This window comes from Bufo bufo, chromosome 9 (assembly GCF_905171765.1).
Source record: "Bufo bufo chromosome 9, aBufBuf1.1, whole genome shotgun sequence".
Classification (NCBI taxonomy): domain Eukaryota; kingdom Metazoa; phylum Chordata; class Amphibia; order Anura; family Bufonidae; genus Bufo; species Bufo bufo.
In genome coordinates, this window is record NC_053397.1 from 86,403,327 (window position 1) to 86,422,357 (window position 19,031).

General features: G+C 42.7%; 1 protein-coding gene across 10 annotated transcripts in view; it reads left to right on the forward strand.

The window, feature by feature from the left end:
• PTPRC (protein tyrosine phosphatase receptor type C) overlaps positions 1 to 19,031 on the forward strand; it is a 258,953-nt gene that overhangs the window by 192,223 nt on the left and 47,699 nt on the right. For 9 of the 10 annotated variants that reach the window (XM_040408421.1, XM_040408423.1, XM_040408425.1 and 6 more), the window contains 7 exons: positions 1,755 to 1,863; positions 3,776 to 3,810; positions 8,619 to 8,728; positions 16,093 to 16,183; positions 16,254 to 16,330; positions 16,582 to 16,618; positions 17,067 to 17,164. In XM_040408421.1, coding sequence (XP_040264355.1) covers positions 1,755 to 1,863; positions 3,776 to 3,810; positions 8,619 to 8,728; positions 16,093 to 16,183; positions 16,254 to 16,330; positions 16,582 to 16,618; positions 17,067 to 17,164 — 557 coding nt within the window. The remainder of the gene's footprint in view (positions 1 to 1,754; positions 1,864 to 3,775; positions 3,811 to 8,618; positions 8,729 to 16,092; positions 16,184 to 16,253; positions 16,331 to 16,581; positions 16,619 to 17,066; positions 17,165 to 19,031) is intronic. The other variant, XM_040408417.1, reaches the window with a different exon arrangement.

Genomic DNA, 19,031 nt, shown 5'->3' on the forward strand with positions numbered 1-19,031 from the left:
TCTCCGTAAGTTCAATGGAAAAGAACCCATTGGCAACATCTATGGTCAAGAATATGTGACTTTTGCCACTTATTCTGGTCATGATGTCGGGAGTCTGTGCCACCACTGGAGCAGACATTGGGGTGTACGTATTAAGGACCTGGAGGTCTATGGTGAGCCTCCATGCATTGGTGTCTTTCTTCTTTACAAGTCAGATGGCATTGTTGCATTTTGAATTTCCCTCTATAACCAAACCCCTCGTCTTCAATTCCTGGACGGTGTCCATAATTGACTAGGTGGCTTCTGGCAGAAAGCGGTATTGGCGTTGAGGTGGAGGGTCGGATCCTTGTATGTCCACCTGAACTCCAATCAGTCTGCCACAGTCATTTTTGCTCTGGGCCCACAGATCGGGATGCTCGTACACAATGGGCTCGAGGTCTGAATTGTGTGAGACCTCCAGCCATCTGTGCTCGAGCATGTCAGCCAAATTTTCTATTGTTTGCAATGGTGGTCCCAGACACTGCCGTTGAATGACAAACACCTTGTATTGTCTGGGGCCCTTCCACACAATGCAGTTTGCCAGATCTATGATCCACCTATTTTGGGTCATTACGTCGGTTCCGATGATGTTGTCGGAGCCGGGGTAATACCACATTGGGATCCTGAGGGTCATGTATCTGGCAATCTGGGCGATTACTTCTTCAATTCTGTGGGCCTTCACCCCTCTTGTTGGTCATCAAATCCGATCACCACACACTGAGGGCTGTTCGGGTGTAAATCATATTTGACGTTGGTAATGGAAATTTCCGCACCAGTGTCAAGCATGATTTTAGTATCTTGATCTTTTATTCTGGCTTTGATGTGGGGTCTCCTTGAAGAATCCAGTATGATGGGACATACTGGTGCCAGATCTTTAGGGATCCCTGATCTTCAATTGATTTCTACCAGACTCCCAGTAAGTACATGTGCGGTTCATACTGCCACCTGTGGGTTCTCACCCTGAACACTTGGTTTGGATTCCTTGGATTCCACACCCCCTGCTGCATGGGCTGGGGTACTTACAATGGCCACACGTTTTGGTGTCAGTTTTGTCTGCAATTCCGTTCAGTTGTTCAGTTTTTTATGTGCAGGTGCAATACGTTTTGATGCGTTTTTCACACGCGTGAGAAAAAACTGAAGGTTTACAAACAACATCTACTAGAAACCATCAGTAAAAAACGCATTGCATCCGCACTTGCTTCTGGATGCAATGCGTTTTTCACTGAAGCCCCATTCTCCTCTATGGGGCCAGGGCTGGGTGAAAAACGCAGAATATAGAACATGTTGCGTTTTTTACGCAACGCAGAACTGATGCGTGAAGAAAAAAGCTCATGTACACAGACCCATTGAAATGAATGAGTCAGGATTCAGTGCGGGTGCTACGCGTTCATGTCACGCATTGTACCCCCGTGGAAAACTCGCTCATGTGAAAGGAGCCTAAAGAGCGCGACAGGACATTGTGTGAACCACCACACATAGATAGTAATGGAACGGTAGTGAGGAACGGTAAATGATACTGGCGATTATCAACTGGAGCAATAGATGGCTGGTGCTGGGCCCCTTGAGTCCACAGGTGCAGTGGCATCCACTGTGGCAGTATAGCAGTAGGTACTTCTCTGAATATGTTTAGAAATCATCTACTGACAATGTATCCCGGTATAGGTGTACTATATACCCATCAATGTACAATATATTACTGTTAACAGCATCTCGCCAAATGTACTTGTGTTTTTCAGATAATGATAGGGCTCTCATTGGATTTTTGGCATTTTTTATAACCATCACGTGCCTGGCCCTAATCTTTGTCATGTATAAAATCTACAATCTGCAAAAAAGATCTTCACGGTAATGTAGAAACTTGTTATAATTTATCATATACTTTATAATCAGAGACTTAGACTTGAATGTAAAATCTGTACTCAGGCCCTCTATCTGCCATATACCAGTCTAAATATTATGGGGGGAGATTTATCAAACTGGTGTAAAGTAGAACTGGCTTAGTTGATCATAGCAACCAATAGGATTCCACCTTTTATTTTGGTCAACTTCTTTGGAAATGAAAGGTCAAATCTAATTGGTTGCTATGGGCAACTAAGCCAATTCAATTTTACACCAGTTTGATAATTTTCCCCCTATGTGTCAGAAAGACTCCCTGGGCTACACTAAATCATTGCTCCCCTCCCCTTTATGAGTCTTTGAACTCTTTTCATGTTATTCCATAGCAGTTGCAGATACTAAACAATCATGCATCAGAGATTAATACAATGCAATATGGAGTCTGATCCAGCAGTCATGTGTTACTCTAACCCACTACATAATTTTGTAACATCTTTTCTTATCACCTTGCATTGTACTGTTCTTCTGCAATTCCTCCTAGAAATGAGACCTGCGAGTTATCAGTTAGGATGTGTCTTTATGCAGTTTGACATCATCCAGTAAGTGCTGCGTGTGGTCTTACACCTCTTTCTGGAATGGATACACCCCCTTGTCAAGTTATTCATAAATTTCTAGGAGGAATGAACGAGGAACGGTACAATGCGGAGTTCAAAGACGTTCCAGAATTGTTATATAATGGGAAATACAGAGAGTTACTAAACAGACTAAATCAGGAGAGGTGACGTCCTCTTTATACACAGAATAGGGTAATATGGGAATCCATAGCTGTGTTGTGTGCCTATTGTCACCGTAGAACAATTAATTAGGGACACACTTTTGGCCTTCAGGGTGCAGCATATTTTTCTGCTTGTAATTTTGGCCTTTGGGGTCATCATTTTTATTTTTTTCATTAACATTATGCATAGGTTTTAGTACACCCAAATTAGCATTTAAAGGGAATGTGTCATCTAAAAATGATCTATTGTTGAAATCACATTTTTATGTGAAACATATTTCATTTAGAATTTTTGGTGATGTTTTTTAAATATTCCCATGCCACTGTCCATACTTACGGTACATTTTTTTTAATATAATCCTGCAATTTTCACACTGGCCACTAGGTCTAATAATAGGTCATGATTTCCTGTTCTGTACAGGTAACTTTTCAGTAGCCATTATTCTTATCACCACAGGCAGAATTACAGTGACAAATAACACCTCTGTATAGATAACACACAATTCACCATTTAGAATACTACTCTCTCCTGACCTCTGCACAGGTAAGTGAGAATGCCTAGCAAACTCTGGGGTTCCCCTTCTATCCAGTGTGTCTATGGCCCATGTTGCTAATCTAAAAAGACAGGAAGTCTTAACATATTTTAGGCCTAGGGGTTAGTGATGAGCAGCAGGGGCTATATTCGAATTCGCAATATTTCACAAATATTTTGTAGAATATTCGTCATATATTTGCAAAAGATCATGTGACGTACCATGTGATGACCGGAGTGACGTCATCAAAGGTCCTTGACCTATAATTAATGCTCACCACAGGTCCTATTCAGTAAAGGGGACAGAAGGAGATGCCGGGCCGCGATATACTGTATACTGTATGTGGAAAATATATCTCTCTAAAAAATCTTTGTAATAAATCTGTATTTACAGAATAAAAACGAATATTATAGATATAGATTCTCTATCTCTTTTTCTCTATAGACAGATAGATAGATAAACTTCCATAAATATGGAAACCCTCTTTTATTTGCTATAAAATAAATTGGCCCTATTTATACCCCTAGTAATCTGACATGCTTCTTTTTATCTTTTTATACATTTACATATTATGAACTGTGACTATGTTAACTAATATTCTTGTTTATTTCAGCAGGGTTATGGATAACTTACCTCTAATTGAACAAGGTAACTGGTTTCATAATTTCTAGCTATTTAATGGAGGATCATTCACATTATGTTGTGTTCTTTAGTATCCTAAACCTTTGCTGAATTCTCACTAATGGAATGACAAGCTTCCAGTATGGGTACATTCGTACGTGGCAGTTTTGTTGCAGAAAGGTCCCTTCCATACATATGAGTGAGATTGTTTTTGAAGCAGCACGGGTGGACCTAGCCTTTCTGCTGCAAAAACTGAAACTGTATGCCAATTTCTTAACCTAACCCCTTTGCCACAATGAAAGCGCTCTTTGCCCATGGCCCTTCTGCTGTCCACCTCTTGCCCTACCTGGTGTTGCCTGAGGCGATCGCCTCACCTGGCCTCATTGGTGGTGCACCCCTGTGTCTCACTGAGCCTGAGAGACTTATCCAATGCTTTTTCTGTTTAGGCTGGTTTACACAGCCCGATGGAGAAGACGATTGTAGATAAGGAAGTATTCCTTCCTGTCAAATGCCTGCTCATCAGTGGAGGACCGAAGTGTATTTACATGCAGCGATCACCTCCACTCTCTAGAGATGAGCGATCACTACCGAGATTGCTTGTATTAATACAGAGTCTCTATTTCTGGGCAGCAAAGTATTTTTACTCAGCATGATCTGCAGCCCACAAACAGTGATTAAGGTGTCCCTATGAGCCATTATTTCACCCAATGAATGATCTTTTTGCTTGTTAATTGGATGATCAGCAACAGCTATACACTGACAGATTATTAGGAACAACCGTTCATAGGAACATTCGTCCCCAATAATCTGCCTGACAATCGGGCTTTGTAAAAGGGCCTTTACGGACATTGTATGGATACTGCCCTCTAGACTGAAATCTGATGTTGAGTGATCTCCATAATGTTGGTTCCCCCAGCACCATCTATCATACTTTTATGATCTGTCTAATAGATGGGTCATTAGAGTAACATTTAAAAAGACCCTTTCATTTCCACACAAGAACTGTTGCTTTACATATGGGTATGGATGGAGATGCACACACTATTCCAGTGACAATTCTGACCTTCCAGTATTGTCATAAGATAATAACTTTGTGACTGATGACCTTTCCACTGAATGGGGCTGAGCTGCGCCTAGGCCACGTGACCGATGGCCTCGGGTATGCTGAGAGAAGACCATGGCACTCACTGTAGCACTGGGGCCTTCTCAGACAGCTGATCAGCAGGGGTCCCAGGTGTTGGATCCCCACTGATCAGATGCTTATGACCTATCCTTGGAACAGACCATTAGAAAGCATTGGACAACCCCCGTAAGGTAGCTGTTTTAAGTAGAACTTGGGAACTTTTCATGAGTTTGGGAGAAATCAACAAGGAAAATCTATCTTTGTAGAAGCAAGGTTTGTGTTGGTTCCAGTGTCACATTCCAAAATAACAGACTATGAAGTCCAAAAACTGCACCAAAACACTGTGGCCCAGGTTCATTAATGTGTGTGTGTGTGTGTCTAGGATCTGGAATCACTGCCAAGGGGAAACCCTAAAAGAAAACAAAAAATATTTATTATTTGTTATATTAAAACATCCTGCAGAGGTAGGAAAAGCGCATCAATTGGTGTGATTGCAGCAGAGATAAACAGCTATGCACTTGTTTTATATCGTACTCTCACAAGGGCTAGGTGAGTGGGTTCATCACCTCTATATACTATATGTGAGAGTGTGATCCAGAGGGAATGGTGGCTGCCTGAACTCAGTATCGTTCAGGTAGATGGGGTGCAGGCACCTGCCAATGAACCCCCCCAATTCACAAGGGCTAAAAATGCCCAGTATCTTAGGTGTGAACTGGAGCCTCTCTGAAGTGCTTACCTAAACAGCTGTGATATACCTGCTAGGGTAATTAGATTCATATCTAGAAATGCCTGAGAAAAGTAGCTGGTTGCTGGCAAGATGCCCTATGCTACAACAGATAGCCTGCACTTTAGATGGAATTCACCCTTAGGCTGGGTTCACACGGGCGTTGCAGGAAAATGTGCGGGTGCGTTGCGGGAACACTCCGCGCGAGTGCAAAACATTGTAATGCGTTTTGCACTCGCGTGAGAAAAATCGCGCATGTTTGGTACCCAAACCCGAACTTCTTCACAGAAGTTCGGGCTTGGGATCAGTGTTCTGTAGATTGTATTATTTCCCCTTATAACATAGTTATAATGTAAAATAATAGCATTCTGAATACAGAATGCATAGTAAACTAGCGCTGGAGGGGTTAAAAAAAATAAATAAAATTTAACTCACCTTAGTCCACTTGATCGCGTAGCCCGGCATCTCCTTCTGTCTCCTTTGCTGAACAGGACCTGTGGTGAGCATTAATTACAGGTAAAGGACCTTTGGTGACGTCACTCCGGTCATCACATGATCCATCACCATGGTAAAAGATCATGTGATGGATCATGTGATGACCGGAGTGACGTCACCAAAGGTCCTTTACCTGTAATTAATGCTCACCACAGTTCCTGTTCAGCAAAGGAGACAGAAGGAGATGCCGGGCTACGCGATCAAGTGGACTAAGGTGAGTTACATATTTATTTATTTTTAACCCCTCCAGCGCTAGTTTACTATGCATTCTGTATTCAGAATGCTATTATTTTCCCTTATAACCATGTTATAAGGGAAAATAATAATGATCGGGTCTCCATCACGATCGTCTCCTAGCAACCGTGCGTGAAAATCGCACCGCATCCGCACTTGCTTGCTTCACCTACCGCATTGCACCCACGCGGAAATCTCGCCCGTGTGAACGCAGCCTAAGAGTTCTAACAATCATGCTCCCTCTAAAAATTGATGCTCGATGCATTTCTCTTTGTTGCCAATATCATCAAGAGCTATTAAAGGGGTATTCCCATCCCAATGATCACTGTTAAATCTGTTAATGATTTGACAGTGATCATTTTTGTAAATACATTTAATTACCCAATTTCCACCCTTTTAGAGAAAATAAGTCCCTCTTACCTGATCGTTGTCTTTGGTCTCCCCTGACTATGGCCACCTCTCCTGTTGAATCCCGCCGGGCCGCGCTTGCGCAGAAGATTGAAGATTTTCTCCTGGCCGGGCCGCGCAATGTCCTGAACGCGCACGCTGCCGCGCAGCCAGTATAGTACAGAGCCGTGAACGCGCACGCCGGCTCTGTACTATACAGGCCAGGAATGTCACCATAGCGTATGCGCGGCGGCGTGCTCGTTCAGGACATTGCGCGGCCCGGCCGGGAGAAAATCTTCAGTCTTCTGCGCAAGCGCGGCCCAGCCGGGAGAACAATCCAGGAAGTGAATGTCGCGTTCAAGGAAGGTAAGTATGAAAAGGGAAGATGGGAATACCCCTTTAAGGAGCTAAAATCTTATAATTGTAATGCTGACCCCTCCACACTGTTCGTTCGAGCCTCCGGCGCTTGTGTGGCTGTACATGGCCGCCGGCACATCTGAACTATAAAGAACAAATCCCTCTCCATTAGGGGTGGAGAAAATCAGACCGGCCTCCTAGACGGGATGGAGGGGGAGGGGGCGGGCAAATCTTGCCATGTCTGCCTTCCACCTCATGGGTCTTGTGCTGTCACTGATCACTCACAGGAGGATACGAGGTAAGGGGATATAGTCGCAGTAAATATAAAGCCAGTAGTAAAGGAGCTGACAGCCAGTCAAGCGCTCATCAGCTGTAACTCCACGTTCACTGAGTCCGATCACCACACCCATAGACACCATTAGGTGGCGTCAAATTGGCAATCAGATCCTAGATGGTAATAAATAGTACTCACAATATGGAACATAATGAGAAAAATGGTGCAAAAATGAATATTGAAAAAATACAAAATAATAACGGGGACACTAGCTGTGAGACCAAATAAGGGCCGAGTCTGAAAAGAGTGCATTACTACATGCACTATAATATGTCAGTTGCACCTCCGGTATAAATGTCCCAAATCCGGGCTATCTGTTGTAGCATATGGCATTCAGCAACCAGCTACTTTTCTCAGGCATTTCTAGATAGGAATCTAACTACCCTAGCATGTATATCACAGCTGTTTAGGTTAGCGCTTCAGAGAGGCTCCAGTTCACACCTGAGATACTGGGCATTTTTAGTCCTTGTGAATTGGACGGTAGTGTGGGAGGTTCATTGGCAGGTGCCTGGATGCCATCTACCTGAGCGACACTATGCGTTTGCTCAGGCAGCCACCATTCCCTCTGGATCACACTCTCACAAATAGTGGGCGAGAAAGTGCTTAGCATTAGGAATGCCTAAGGCCTCATGCACACGACCGTTGTTGTGTTCCGTTCCGCAAAATGGGGTTCCGTTGTTCCGTGATCCATTTCCGTTTTTGTTTCCGTGTGTCTTCCTTTATTTTTGGAGGATCACGAGACATGAAGGAAAGTAAAAAAATGTCTAAGTCAAGTTTGCCATGCGAATGATAGGAAAAAAACGGATGCGGACGCGGATGACAATCTTGTGTGCCTCCGCGTTTTTTCACGGTCCCATTGACTTGAATGGGTCCGCGACCGTTTTCTGTGAAAAAAATAGGACAGGTTATATTTTTTTGACAGACTGGAACCACGGATCACGGATGCGGATGACAAACGGTGCATTAGCCGAGTTTTCAACTGACCCATTGAAAGTCAATGGGTCCGCAGAAAATCACAAAAAACGGAACGGACACGGAATAAAACAACGGTCGTGTGAATGAGGCCTAATACTGAGATTTTACAAAATATCTTTCCCACACTGTGGAAAAAATCTGTAGCTGAAATTGAAATGCAGTGTGGATGTTAAACCTTAACCTTTGTTTTGTTTTGTTTTTTGAAGATGATGAGAAACAGCTTTTGAACATTGAGCCCATCCCAGTGGAACAACTGCTTGAAACATACAAAAGAAAAAATGCAGATGAGGGACGACTATTTCTTGATGAATTCCAGGTACATTAAAATGTATAATTTTATATACTGGAAATTTATTTCAGATATTTTACATTCGATTTGAGAGCAGAGTATTTATTCTGCAGTGTCCTGCATGAAAAAATGCATATTACATACTCATATACGGACGGATATTTTAAAATGATGGCCCTCATTTATCATGCCTTCACTCCAGAATTCTGGCTTCAAAAAGTTACAAAATAAGGCTTTTGCAACTTTTTGGGCTTACTTGGGCTAAAATTTTGCGACCTTTTGCATTTTTCACACCACTCACTCCAGTTTTGAAATATGGGTGGGAAAGTGGGTGAGGTTAGCTATGTTAACCACCTCACATCCGCCCATAGGATATAAACGTCCTATGGGTGGATGTTTAAGGCCTCATGCACACGGCCGTTGTTTTGGTCCGCATCCGAGCCGCAGTTATGGCGGCTCGGATGCGGACCCATTCGCTTCAATGGGGCCGCAAAAGATGTGGACAACACTCCGTGTGCTGTCCACATCCGTCCGTTGCTCCGTTCAGTGGTTCGCAAAAAAAATATAACATGTCCTATTTTTGTCCGCACTTTGCGGACAAGAATAGGCAGTTATATTAAAGGCTGTCCGTGCCGTTCCGCAAATTCCGGAAACGCACCCGGACGCCATCCGTGTTTTGCGGATCCGCAGTTTGCGGACCGCAAACACACAACGGTCGTGTGCATGAGGCCTTACTCTGAATGGATCTTCTGGAACGTCCATTCAGGGATCGCAGCTGCACGCTAATCGTGCAGTTGCCAAACGGTTGCCCGCTGTCAGTGACAGCAGGGCAACCCAGAGAGAAGGCAAGGACAGTTCCCAGGTGTCCTGGCCTTCTAGATCGCTACATACACAGCGCTCACAGATGCGCTTACTGTCCCGGCCCAGTGGTCATATGACTGCGGGGCCGGGAGAGTGCAGGAGCTGTTGGGTCTTCTACAGACCTCGATCAGCCCTGTATTGCGCTGTACAGCCTCTCTGGGGGGTGTATTTCCCCTGTAACTGGGGCTACTATATCAGCCTTAGTCACAGGAGAAATCAATAGTGAAAATAAATGAAGTCAAATGTCCCCCAGAGGTCTTGTGGGGGACACAAAGTGTAAAATAAAAACTAAATAAAAAAATAGTGTTTTATAAAAAAATAAAAAAAAGGTTTCACACGTAAAAAAAAAAGATTTAAAATAGAAAAAAAAAAAAAAAAATAGACATATTTGGTATCGCCGTGTCTGTGACAGCCAGCTAACTATATCACATGATCCACCCCGTCCGATAGACACCATAAAAAATTAAAAATAAAAACTGTGTAAAAAAAAGCTATTTTTGTCACCTTACATCACAAAAAGTGCAATGCCAAGTGATCAAAAATATCCCACAAAATGGTACTAATTAAACTGTCACTTCATTCCGCAAAAAATGAGCCCCTACATAAGAAAATTGCTCAAAAAATAAAAAAAACTATAGCTCTCAGAACATGGAGACATTAAAACATCATTTTTTGTTTTAAAAATGCTATTATTGTGTTAAAGTGATATAAATAAAAAGTAGACATATTAGGTGTCGCCGCGTCCGTAACAACCAATAAAAATATCACATTACCCAACCCCTCAGATGAACACCGTAAAAAAAAAATATATATAGAAACTGTGCCACAAAAAAGCCATTTTTTGCCACCTTACATCACACAAAAAGTGTAAAAGCAAGCGATCAAAAAGTCATATGCATCCCAAAATAGAGCCAATCAAACCGTCATCTCATCCCGCAAAAAATGAGATCCTACCTAAGACAATTGCCGAAAAAATTAAAAAACTATGACTCTGAGACTATGGAGACACTAAAACATGATTTTGTTTTGTTTCAAAAATGATATTATTGTGTAAAACTTAAATAAATAAAAAAGTATAGATATTAGGTATCGCCATGTCCGTAAGAACCTGCTGTAACAAAATATCACATAATTGAACCTGTCAGATGAACATTGTAAATAGCAAAAAATAAAAAAAGGTGCCAAAACAGCTATTTTTTGTTACCTTGCCTCACAAAAAGTGTAATGTAGAGCAACCAAAAATCATATGTACGTTAAAATAATACCAACAAAACTGCCACCTTATCGCGTAGTTTCCAAAATGGGGTCACTTTTTCATCTCCATATTCCATTAACTCTTGTGGAACACCTAAAGGGTTACCAAAGTTTGTAAAATCAGTTTTGAATACCTTGAGGGGTGTAGTTTTTAGAATGGGGTCATTTTTGGGTGGTTTCTATTATGTAAGCCTCACAAAGTGACTTTAGACCTGAAAAGTGCTTAAAAAGTGGGTTTTGTAAATTTTCTGTAAAATTTCAAGATTTGCTTCTAAACTTCTAAGCCTTCTAATGTTTCCAAAAAATAAAATTACTTTCACAAAATTATCCAAACATAAACATGAAGTAGACATATGGGGAATGTAAAGTAATAACTATTTTTGGAGGTATTACTTTATAAAAATAGAGAAATTGAAATTTGCAAATTTTTCAAATTATTTTGTAAATTTGGTATTTTTTTATTATTAAAAATGAAATTTTTTTACTAAATTTTACCACTGTCATGAAATACAATATGTGACTTATCTTGAAAATAGTTCTCGTGACCCTGTCTAGGCTGCATTTGAATGCAGAGATGGCCAGAATTATGGAAACAATGGAGCTGACTGTGGTCTGCTGGTTGCAAAAGTCCTAAGGCCAGCTTCACATAGGGCCACCCGGCTCAGTTCCCATCCGGTGTGGTGAAGAAAACGCTGGAGAGGAACTTAAGCCAAAACTGACCCCATAGTTTTTTTATGGGACGGTTCTCAGTCATCTGGTGAATCACTTATGGAGCCAGATGTCAAATAACGCCAGGCACAAAAATGCTGCATGCTACTTTTGATGTCCAGCATTATCAGTAAAATCTGTGAACCAAAGTGCACTACACATACAGTATATGAGTTGTGTCTGGATCCTAACCTAAAACAACTGGCCGGGCACAACTGATATATGTGAAGCAGGCCTTAATTTAATTTGAGCCTGGATGAATTGGTAAGCAGCTTCCTGGATGGGTCAGAGGACTGCAATTCTTTAGCTGCCCCAGAGGTGAGAACCATATATATATATATATATTTGTGGTCGGATAGGCTATCAGAAAGGTGGTGAACCTAACCTATCTAACCCCTATCTACAACAAGCAGTAGAATTATGCCATGACTGCCGTGGTAGGGCAGCCTAAAGGGGGCCACCCTAATGTGAAGTGACTGTAAGAAGGTGTGGGTGGGTTGGTGAAATCAGCTAAATCATCGTCAGCCTGGGCCCACAGGTGCCTATAAATAGCCTAGTAATCAGCCAGCCTGGGCCCACAGGTGCGTATAATCAGCTTAGTAATCAGCCAGCCTGGGCCCACAGGTGCGTGTAATTGCCTTGTAATCAGCCTCCCCTCCCACAAATGCAGCAATATATTTTCTTAATACTTGTGGTCGGATAGGCTATCAGAAAGGTGGTGAACCTAACCTATCTAACCCCTATCTACAACAAGCAGTAGAATTATGCCATGACTGCCGTGGTAGGGCAGCCTAAAGGGGCCAAAAAGAGCAGACCTTGTTTAGAGTAAATATATACATACCGTTACGACACCCGATTTTGAACGGAAAAGACCTTTCACGATGGAGGTGCGGAATATACCGTATATATCACAGTGACTTCCATCTACCTTACCTCTTTGTCATGTGTACCGCCACATCGTTCTTGGAGATGGTTAATGCTGATGCAATTGAAAGAGTGGCCGGTAACCAGAAACGATTTACTCCTATGTTGACTAACATATGACCATATTACGAGAAGGACTGAATCCTGAGAGCTGCAGACTGAAACAAACAATGGTGAATCTGTTGGAAGGGCCTAGATGAATTCCAACCATCCGCCAAGGGCCCTGATCGGGCACCAACTGTTCCTGGTGGCAAAATACTTTACCTCTACTTATTCCCCAGGCCACACTTCCTATTAAGGGCCCAAAAGTCAGAACATGGTGTCTGCCGTCTTACTGTAGTAGTAAATTAAGTGAAATGTGTAAACCCACCAGGCCTGGGGAACCATCCACAGGAATACATGGCTATTTCGATTAACGAGCTAATGTTGCCTGTAATAAGGACAGAACGTACACAATACCTGCAGTTGTGACAGAAAATGCTTAAGGTCGTGATAAACTGTGTATGCTGCGCCTGTAGTCGTGATAGGACTTGTCGTGTCAGAAGACATGACAGACTTCGTAAACTGCGCCTTATTACTGTACCTCCTACTGGAAGATGGACCGATACCCAGGACTTAGGCCGGACACCAACACCCTCAGCCCGAGTTTGTAGATGAAGTAAGCATGCCTGGGAGAAGATGATGTCCGCAAAGGCAGGCTTGGGATGACTGCTTATAAAGAAAACAATGAAAACCCAACAACCTAGAAAATAAAAGTCAGGGAAAACAATAACTTGAGTGAGACTCTAATGGCACAAGTCCCACGTGCGAGCCACCACAAGAAAATTGTATTGCGAGCCACAGATAACCGAGCCATGCGAGTGGGTCTGAAGGCAGAAAAAGACATGGAACTTACTTGTTGTGGGACCACGCAGCCGGCCTCGAATGGCGTTGTGTGTAAAATTTAAACGGAGAAGCCATACATGAGAGACTCTAATGGCGGAGCCATGCGTGAGAGACTCTAATGGCAGAGACATGTGTAACACTGAAAGGGAGAAGCCATGCGTGAGAGACTAATGGCGGAGTCATATGTGTAAAACTAAAACGGAGAAGCCATGCGTGAGAGACTAATGGCGGAGTCATATGTGTAACACTAAAACGGAGAAGCCGTTCGTGAGAGACTAATGGCGGAGTCATATGTGTAACACTAAAACGGAGAAGCCATGCGTGAGAGACTCTAATAGCGGATTCATATGTGTAACACTAAAAGGGGGGAAGCCGTGCGCGAGAGACTAATGGCGGAGTCATATGTGTAAAACTAAAACAGAGAAGCCATGCGTGAGAGACTCTAATGGCTAAGCCATGCGTGAGAGACTCTAATGGCTAAGCCATGCGTGAGAGACTCTAATGGCTAAGCCATGCGTGAGAGACTCTAATGGCTAAGCCATGCGTGAGAGACTCTAATGGCTAAGCCATGCGTGAGAGACTCTAATGGCTAAGCCATGCGTGAGAGACTCTAATGGCTAAGCCATGCGTGAGAGACTCTAATGGCTAAGCCATGCGTGAGAGACTCTAATGGCTAAGCCATGCGTGAGAGACTATAATGGCTAAGCCATGCGTGAGAGACTCTAATGGCTAAGCCATGCGTGAGAGACTCTAATGACTAAGCCATGAGTGAGAGACTCTAATGGCTAAGCCATGTGTGAGAGACTCTAATGGCTAAGCCATGCGTGAGAGACTCTAATGGCTAAGCCATGCGTGAGAGACTTTAATGGCTAAGCCATGCGTGAGAGACTCTAATGGCAAAGCCATGCGTGAGAGACTCTAATGGCTAAGCCATGCGTGAGAGACTCTAATGGCTAAGCCATGCGTGAGAGACTCTAATGGCTAAGCCATGCGTGAGAGACTCTAATGGCTAAGCCATGCGTGAGAGACTCTAATGGCTAAGCCATGCGTGAGAGACTCTAATGGCTAAGCCATGCGTGAGAGACTCTAATGGCTAAGCCATGCGTGAGAGACTCTAATGGCTAAGCCATGCGTGAGAGACTCTAATGGCTAAGCCATGCATGAGAGACTCTAATGGCTAAGCCATGCGTGAGAGACTCTAAAGGCGGAGTCATATGTGACACTAAAACGGAGAAGCCATGCGTGAGAGACTCTAATGGCGGATTTTTATTTTTTATTTTTTTTATTTATTTATAAACCACTTATGCAGCTCCAGTATGACTTGGGGACTTGCATAACCATGACCCTCTCAGACAATAAACCTAGGACGCTAACCAGCCTACACCATATTGTACCCCTAACGAACAACATGAAGAACGGTCATCGGGCCCCCGAAGCTATGAGGCCCCCTGAAGCCAAGAGACTGACCTGGATGACCTTACAGTGACGATAAGTAATTAAAACGTGAGCCAGACCTAATGGAAAATGCATAGACATTAGTGATCCGAACCACTTGCATGAACGAGACATTAACCAACCGCGAAATTGAAACAGATGGGAGAAAAACAAGAGCCAGAGGCATTGCATTTCGCTAAGAAAAGACCCTTGTCGTGACAAACGAATGAACAACTGTGAAAACATAGTAGGAACTTACTCCTATTGGCCCACTGTCCACTAGGGAGCTATTTGGTTAACTGGGGCGGGAGATCAATCTGAGTGAATGCGAACCAGATAGAACATCGCAGGTAAGTATAATGCTTCTAAAATTGCTAAGTAACCATGGCAGCCAGGACTGCAGTAGCGTCCTGGTTGCCATGGTTACCGATCGGAGTCCCAGCGATTAAACTGGGACTCCAATCGGAACTCTCCGCTGCCACCAATGATGGGGGGGGGTTTAATTAGGAGGGGGGAGAGGGGAGGCCGCAATGAATTAAATACAATGGAGGGAGGGAGGTGGGGCCGCACTGACCACCAATGAATTAAATACAGGGGAGGGAGGGGGGGCCGCACTTGCCACCAATGAATTTAAAACTGGGGAGGGAGGGGGGTCTGCCCCCTCCTGCCTGGCAGCACCTGATCTCTTACAGGGGGCTATGATACGCACAATTAACCCCTCAGGTGCGGCACCTGATGGGGTTAATTGTGCTGATCACAGCCCCCTGTAAGAGATCGGGTGCAGCCAGGCAGCAGGGGGCAGTCATGTACACAGTTCGTAGTATAATCTAACTTGAAGCGTCCCCATCACTATGGGAACGTCTCTGTGTTAGAATATACTGTCGGATCTGAGTTTTCACTAAGTGAAAACTCAGATCTGAAAAAGCTTTTCTGCAGACGGATCTGCGGATCCGTCTGTGTGAAAGTAGCCACGGACACGGATCACGGACGCGGATGACAATCTTGTGTGCATCCGTGTTTTTTCACAGACCCATTGACTTGAATGGGTCCGTAAACCGTTGTCCGACAGGTCATATTTTTTTGACGGACAGGAAACACGGATCACGGACGTGGATAAACAACGGTGCATTTTCCGAGTTTTCAACGGACCCATTGAAAGTCAATGGGTCCGCAGAAAATCACGGAAAACGGAACAACGGACACGGATGCACACAACGGTCGTGTGCATGAGGCCTTCCTCTATTGTTTTGCACTGATCATACAGATTTACCTAGAAAAGCAAACAAAAAACTGAAGTTGTAGTTTCCATTTTGCTTTATTTTCAGAGCATTCCACGTGTCTTTAGCAAATTCCCTATCAAAGAAGCCAGAAAACCCTGCAACCAACCTAAAAACCGCTACATTGATATTTTACCTTGTAAGTACAGCTTTTTATACACTGTACTTATAACATTATGGAACTGACTGGTTATTAATTCCTTTTACAGATGATGGTAACAGAGTGGTCTTATCTGAGATACATGGAGTACCAGGATCAGACTACATTAATGCCAGCTACATTAATGTAAGGATAAAGGCTTGGTCAGATTAAACTTGAGTATAATTTATCCGTTGTGTGATCTACTTTAAAGATGTATCTTCACTGGCTATTCAGCTATCAATTTTAAACTTAGAATCAATGTTGTATATGGAGCTATGCAGTAAATTAATGACAGACACTGATGTCTTCTATTATAGACCAACACATTGCAAATAATGTATTTACCATGTACTAACAATATACTGTTTTATCTCATTGGTTCCATTTTTATGCAGGGATTTAAAGAACCAAGAAAATACATTGCTGCCCAAGGTAACCCCCATGTCAAAAAAGGTGTTCTTATCTCAGCTTATGTACATAAGCTTTTCTTTATCTTCAAAGGGATTTCCATTATCGATATCAGATCGGCGGTGGTCGGACTCCTGGCACCCCTGATCATCAGCTGTTTGAGGAAGCCACTGCGCTTACTGAGGCTCCTCCTTCCTTACTAAGAACAGCACCATCCATGGGATAGTGGCTGTGCTTGGTATGTTTGAATGGGGCTGAGTTGCACCTAGGCCATGTGACCGATGAATGTGATGTCTAATGGTCTAGGAAGAGGCCTAAGCTATCATGGAGCCCCATGGATTCTTTGTACAGCATATCAATGGGGGTGTTGTGAGTCAGACCCTCGCCGATCTGATATTGATTAGCTATTCTGAGGATAGGCCATCAATATGAAAATCCTAGAAAACCCCTCTAATTGTGGGATATTTCACAGGCCCCAAAGAGGAAACTATGAATGACTTCTGGAGGATGATCTGGGAGCAGAAGTCAACTATCATCGTGATGGTCACTCGCTGTGAAGAAGGGAACCGGGTAAGTGGAAACTAGTGATTAAACTAGTGATTAGTGAATACCTGTCAGATGGCAAGGGTTGCCAACCATCTGGAAAATTCTGCACAGTCCATAAAAATAGGCAAATTCTTTCCTGTGTCCGTGAAAAAAAATAGATATATCCGTGATTTTTTGGAGGCTGGTGGTACTTGATTAGATTATTTTAGTGTTAATTATCATCATTTTAAAGCTCACAGTAAGGCCCCTTTCAGACGAGCGAGGTTCTTGCTGCGGATTTGCAGTACAGCACCTGTCCTGAACTTCCAGCACTTCCGGAGTCACATAGCATTATTTAGATTTATGATGCTATGCAACCTTTAGAGTTCTGGAATGTATTGGATAACACTGACAGCATTATGTCAATTTTATCCAATACATTCCATAACTTTAAGGGTTACATAGCATCATAAATAAATATAATGCTTTGCGACTCCAGCAGTACTGGAAGTTCAAGACAGGTGCTGTGCTGCGGGTCTGCAGCGAGAACCTCGCTCGTCTGAAAGGGGTCTAAATGCTGATAATGAGTTCTTATCAGTATATTGAGCTGAGCTGTAGACATGTATCACTTATAATCTTTATCATTATTATTCATTATGGTTTTCCAATTTGTTCATAAAAAATTGGCAATATAGTTATTCAGTGGCTCACCAGTTAGGTAATATGGATAGAGGTGCTCCATCACCGGTACACCCAGAGAACCGCGTAGTAAAGAAAATTCAATGTATGAAGGTGTGATGGCACACTCGCATTTGGTATAAACTTGAGATGGTGGATATCTTGGGTTGTAATAAAATAATATTTATTGATGGTAAAAGAATCTGTTATATAGCCACAAGTAGATAGTGTATATGGACGTCAATTCAAACTTGATATACAAGGTATTGTATTTAAGTGTCAATTGGACACGCTAAGTTCATACAAATAGGCTGAGTACATATAGATAAGCTGAGTACATGTAGGTAGGCTGGGTACATTTAAGAAATGAAGCTGGGTATAACTGGATATATAGGATGTTGAGTGTATACAAGTGTCAGTTGGACACGCTGTGTTCATACAAAATAGGCTGAGTACATATAGGTCGGCTGGGTACATTTAAGAAATGAAGCTGGGTATAACTGGATATATAGGATGTTGAGTGTAAGCTCAGTACATAATACATAAGTATATATTGAAATGTACACAATATATATAGCAGTGAACGTTTATAGTAAGCAGACACTGAGTATCCCTTGGGTTTAACCCAGATTTTGGTTATATGGGAAAGCCTCTTTCAACTTTGCTGTGTCCGAGGATAGTGCAGCTTTTTTAAAAATAGTTGGCAATCAATCTATTAAACCGCTGCGATTCTTGGTTATCCCGGCTTGTTGTATCCTCACTGCTCCTTAATACCAGACGCGTTTCGGAGTGTATTCCTGCTCCTTCCTCAGTGGTTAATTGCAGCCTGTATGGGAATGAGAAAATGTGTACTTTACCGCTCCACGCCACTTTGTTTCTGCTTTGTCCTGCAAGGACCTTCAGCCCAAAACCACACACAATGGGATCTGAAACATTAAAGTGGCTTAAGACAACTTGAGCTATATCTATAACTATGTCAGGTCCAATATAATGATGTTTCAACACGAATAATGCCACGTGGCAGCCAAAATGTGGAAGTGATTAGAGACATATTTTAAAAGGTTTAGCATTTATGTATCATAAAGATCATTGCAGCAAAACCCTGCTAGTTAGAATAAACGTGAAACAGATTTTTTGCAGTTTTTTTTTTAATGGAATAAAAAACTGTGTTATGTACCCCATAATAATATCAATGAAAACTATAAGTAATCCCACAAAAATCAAACCCTCACAC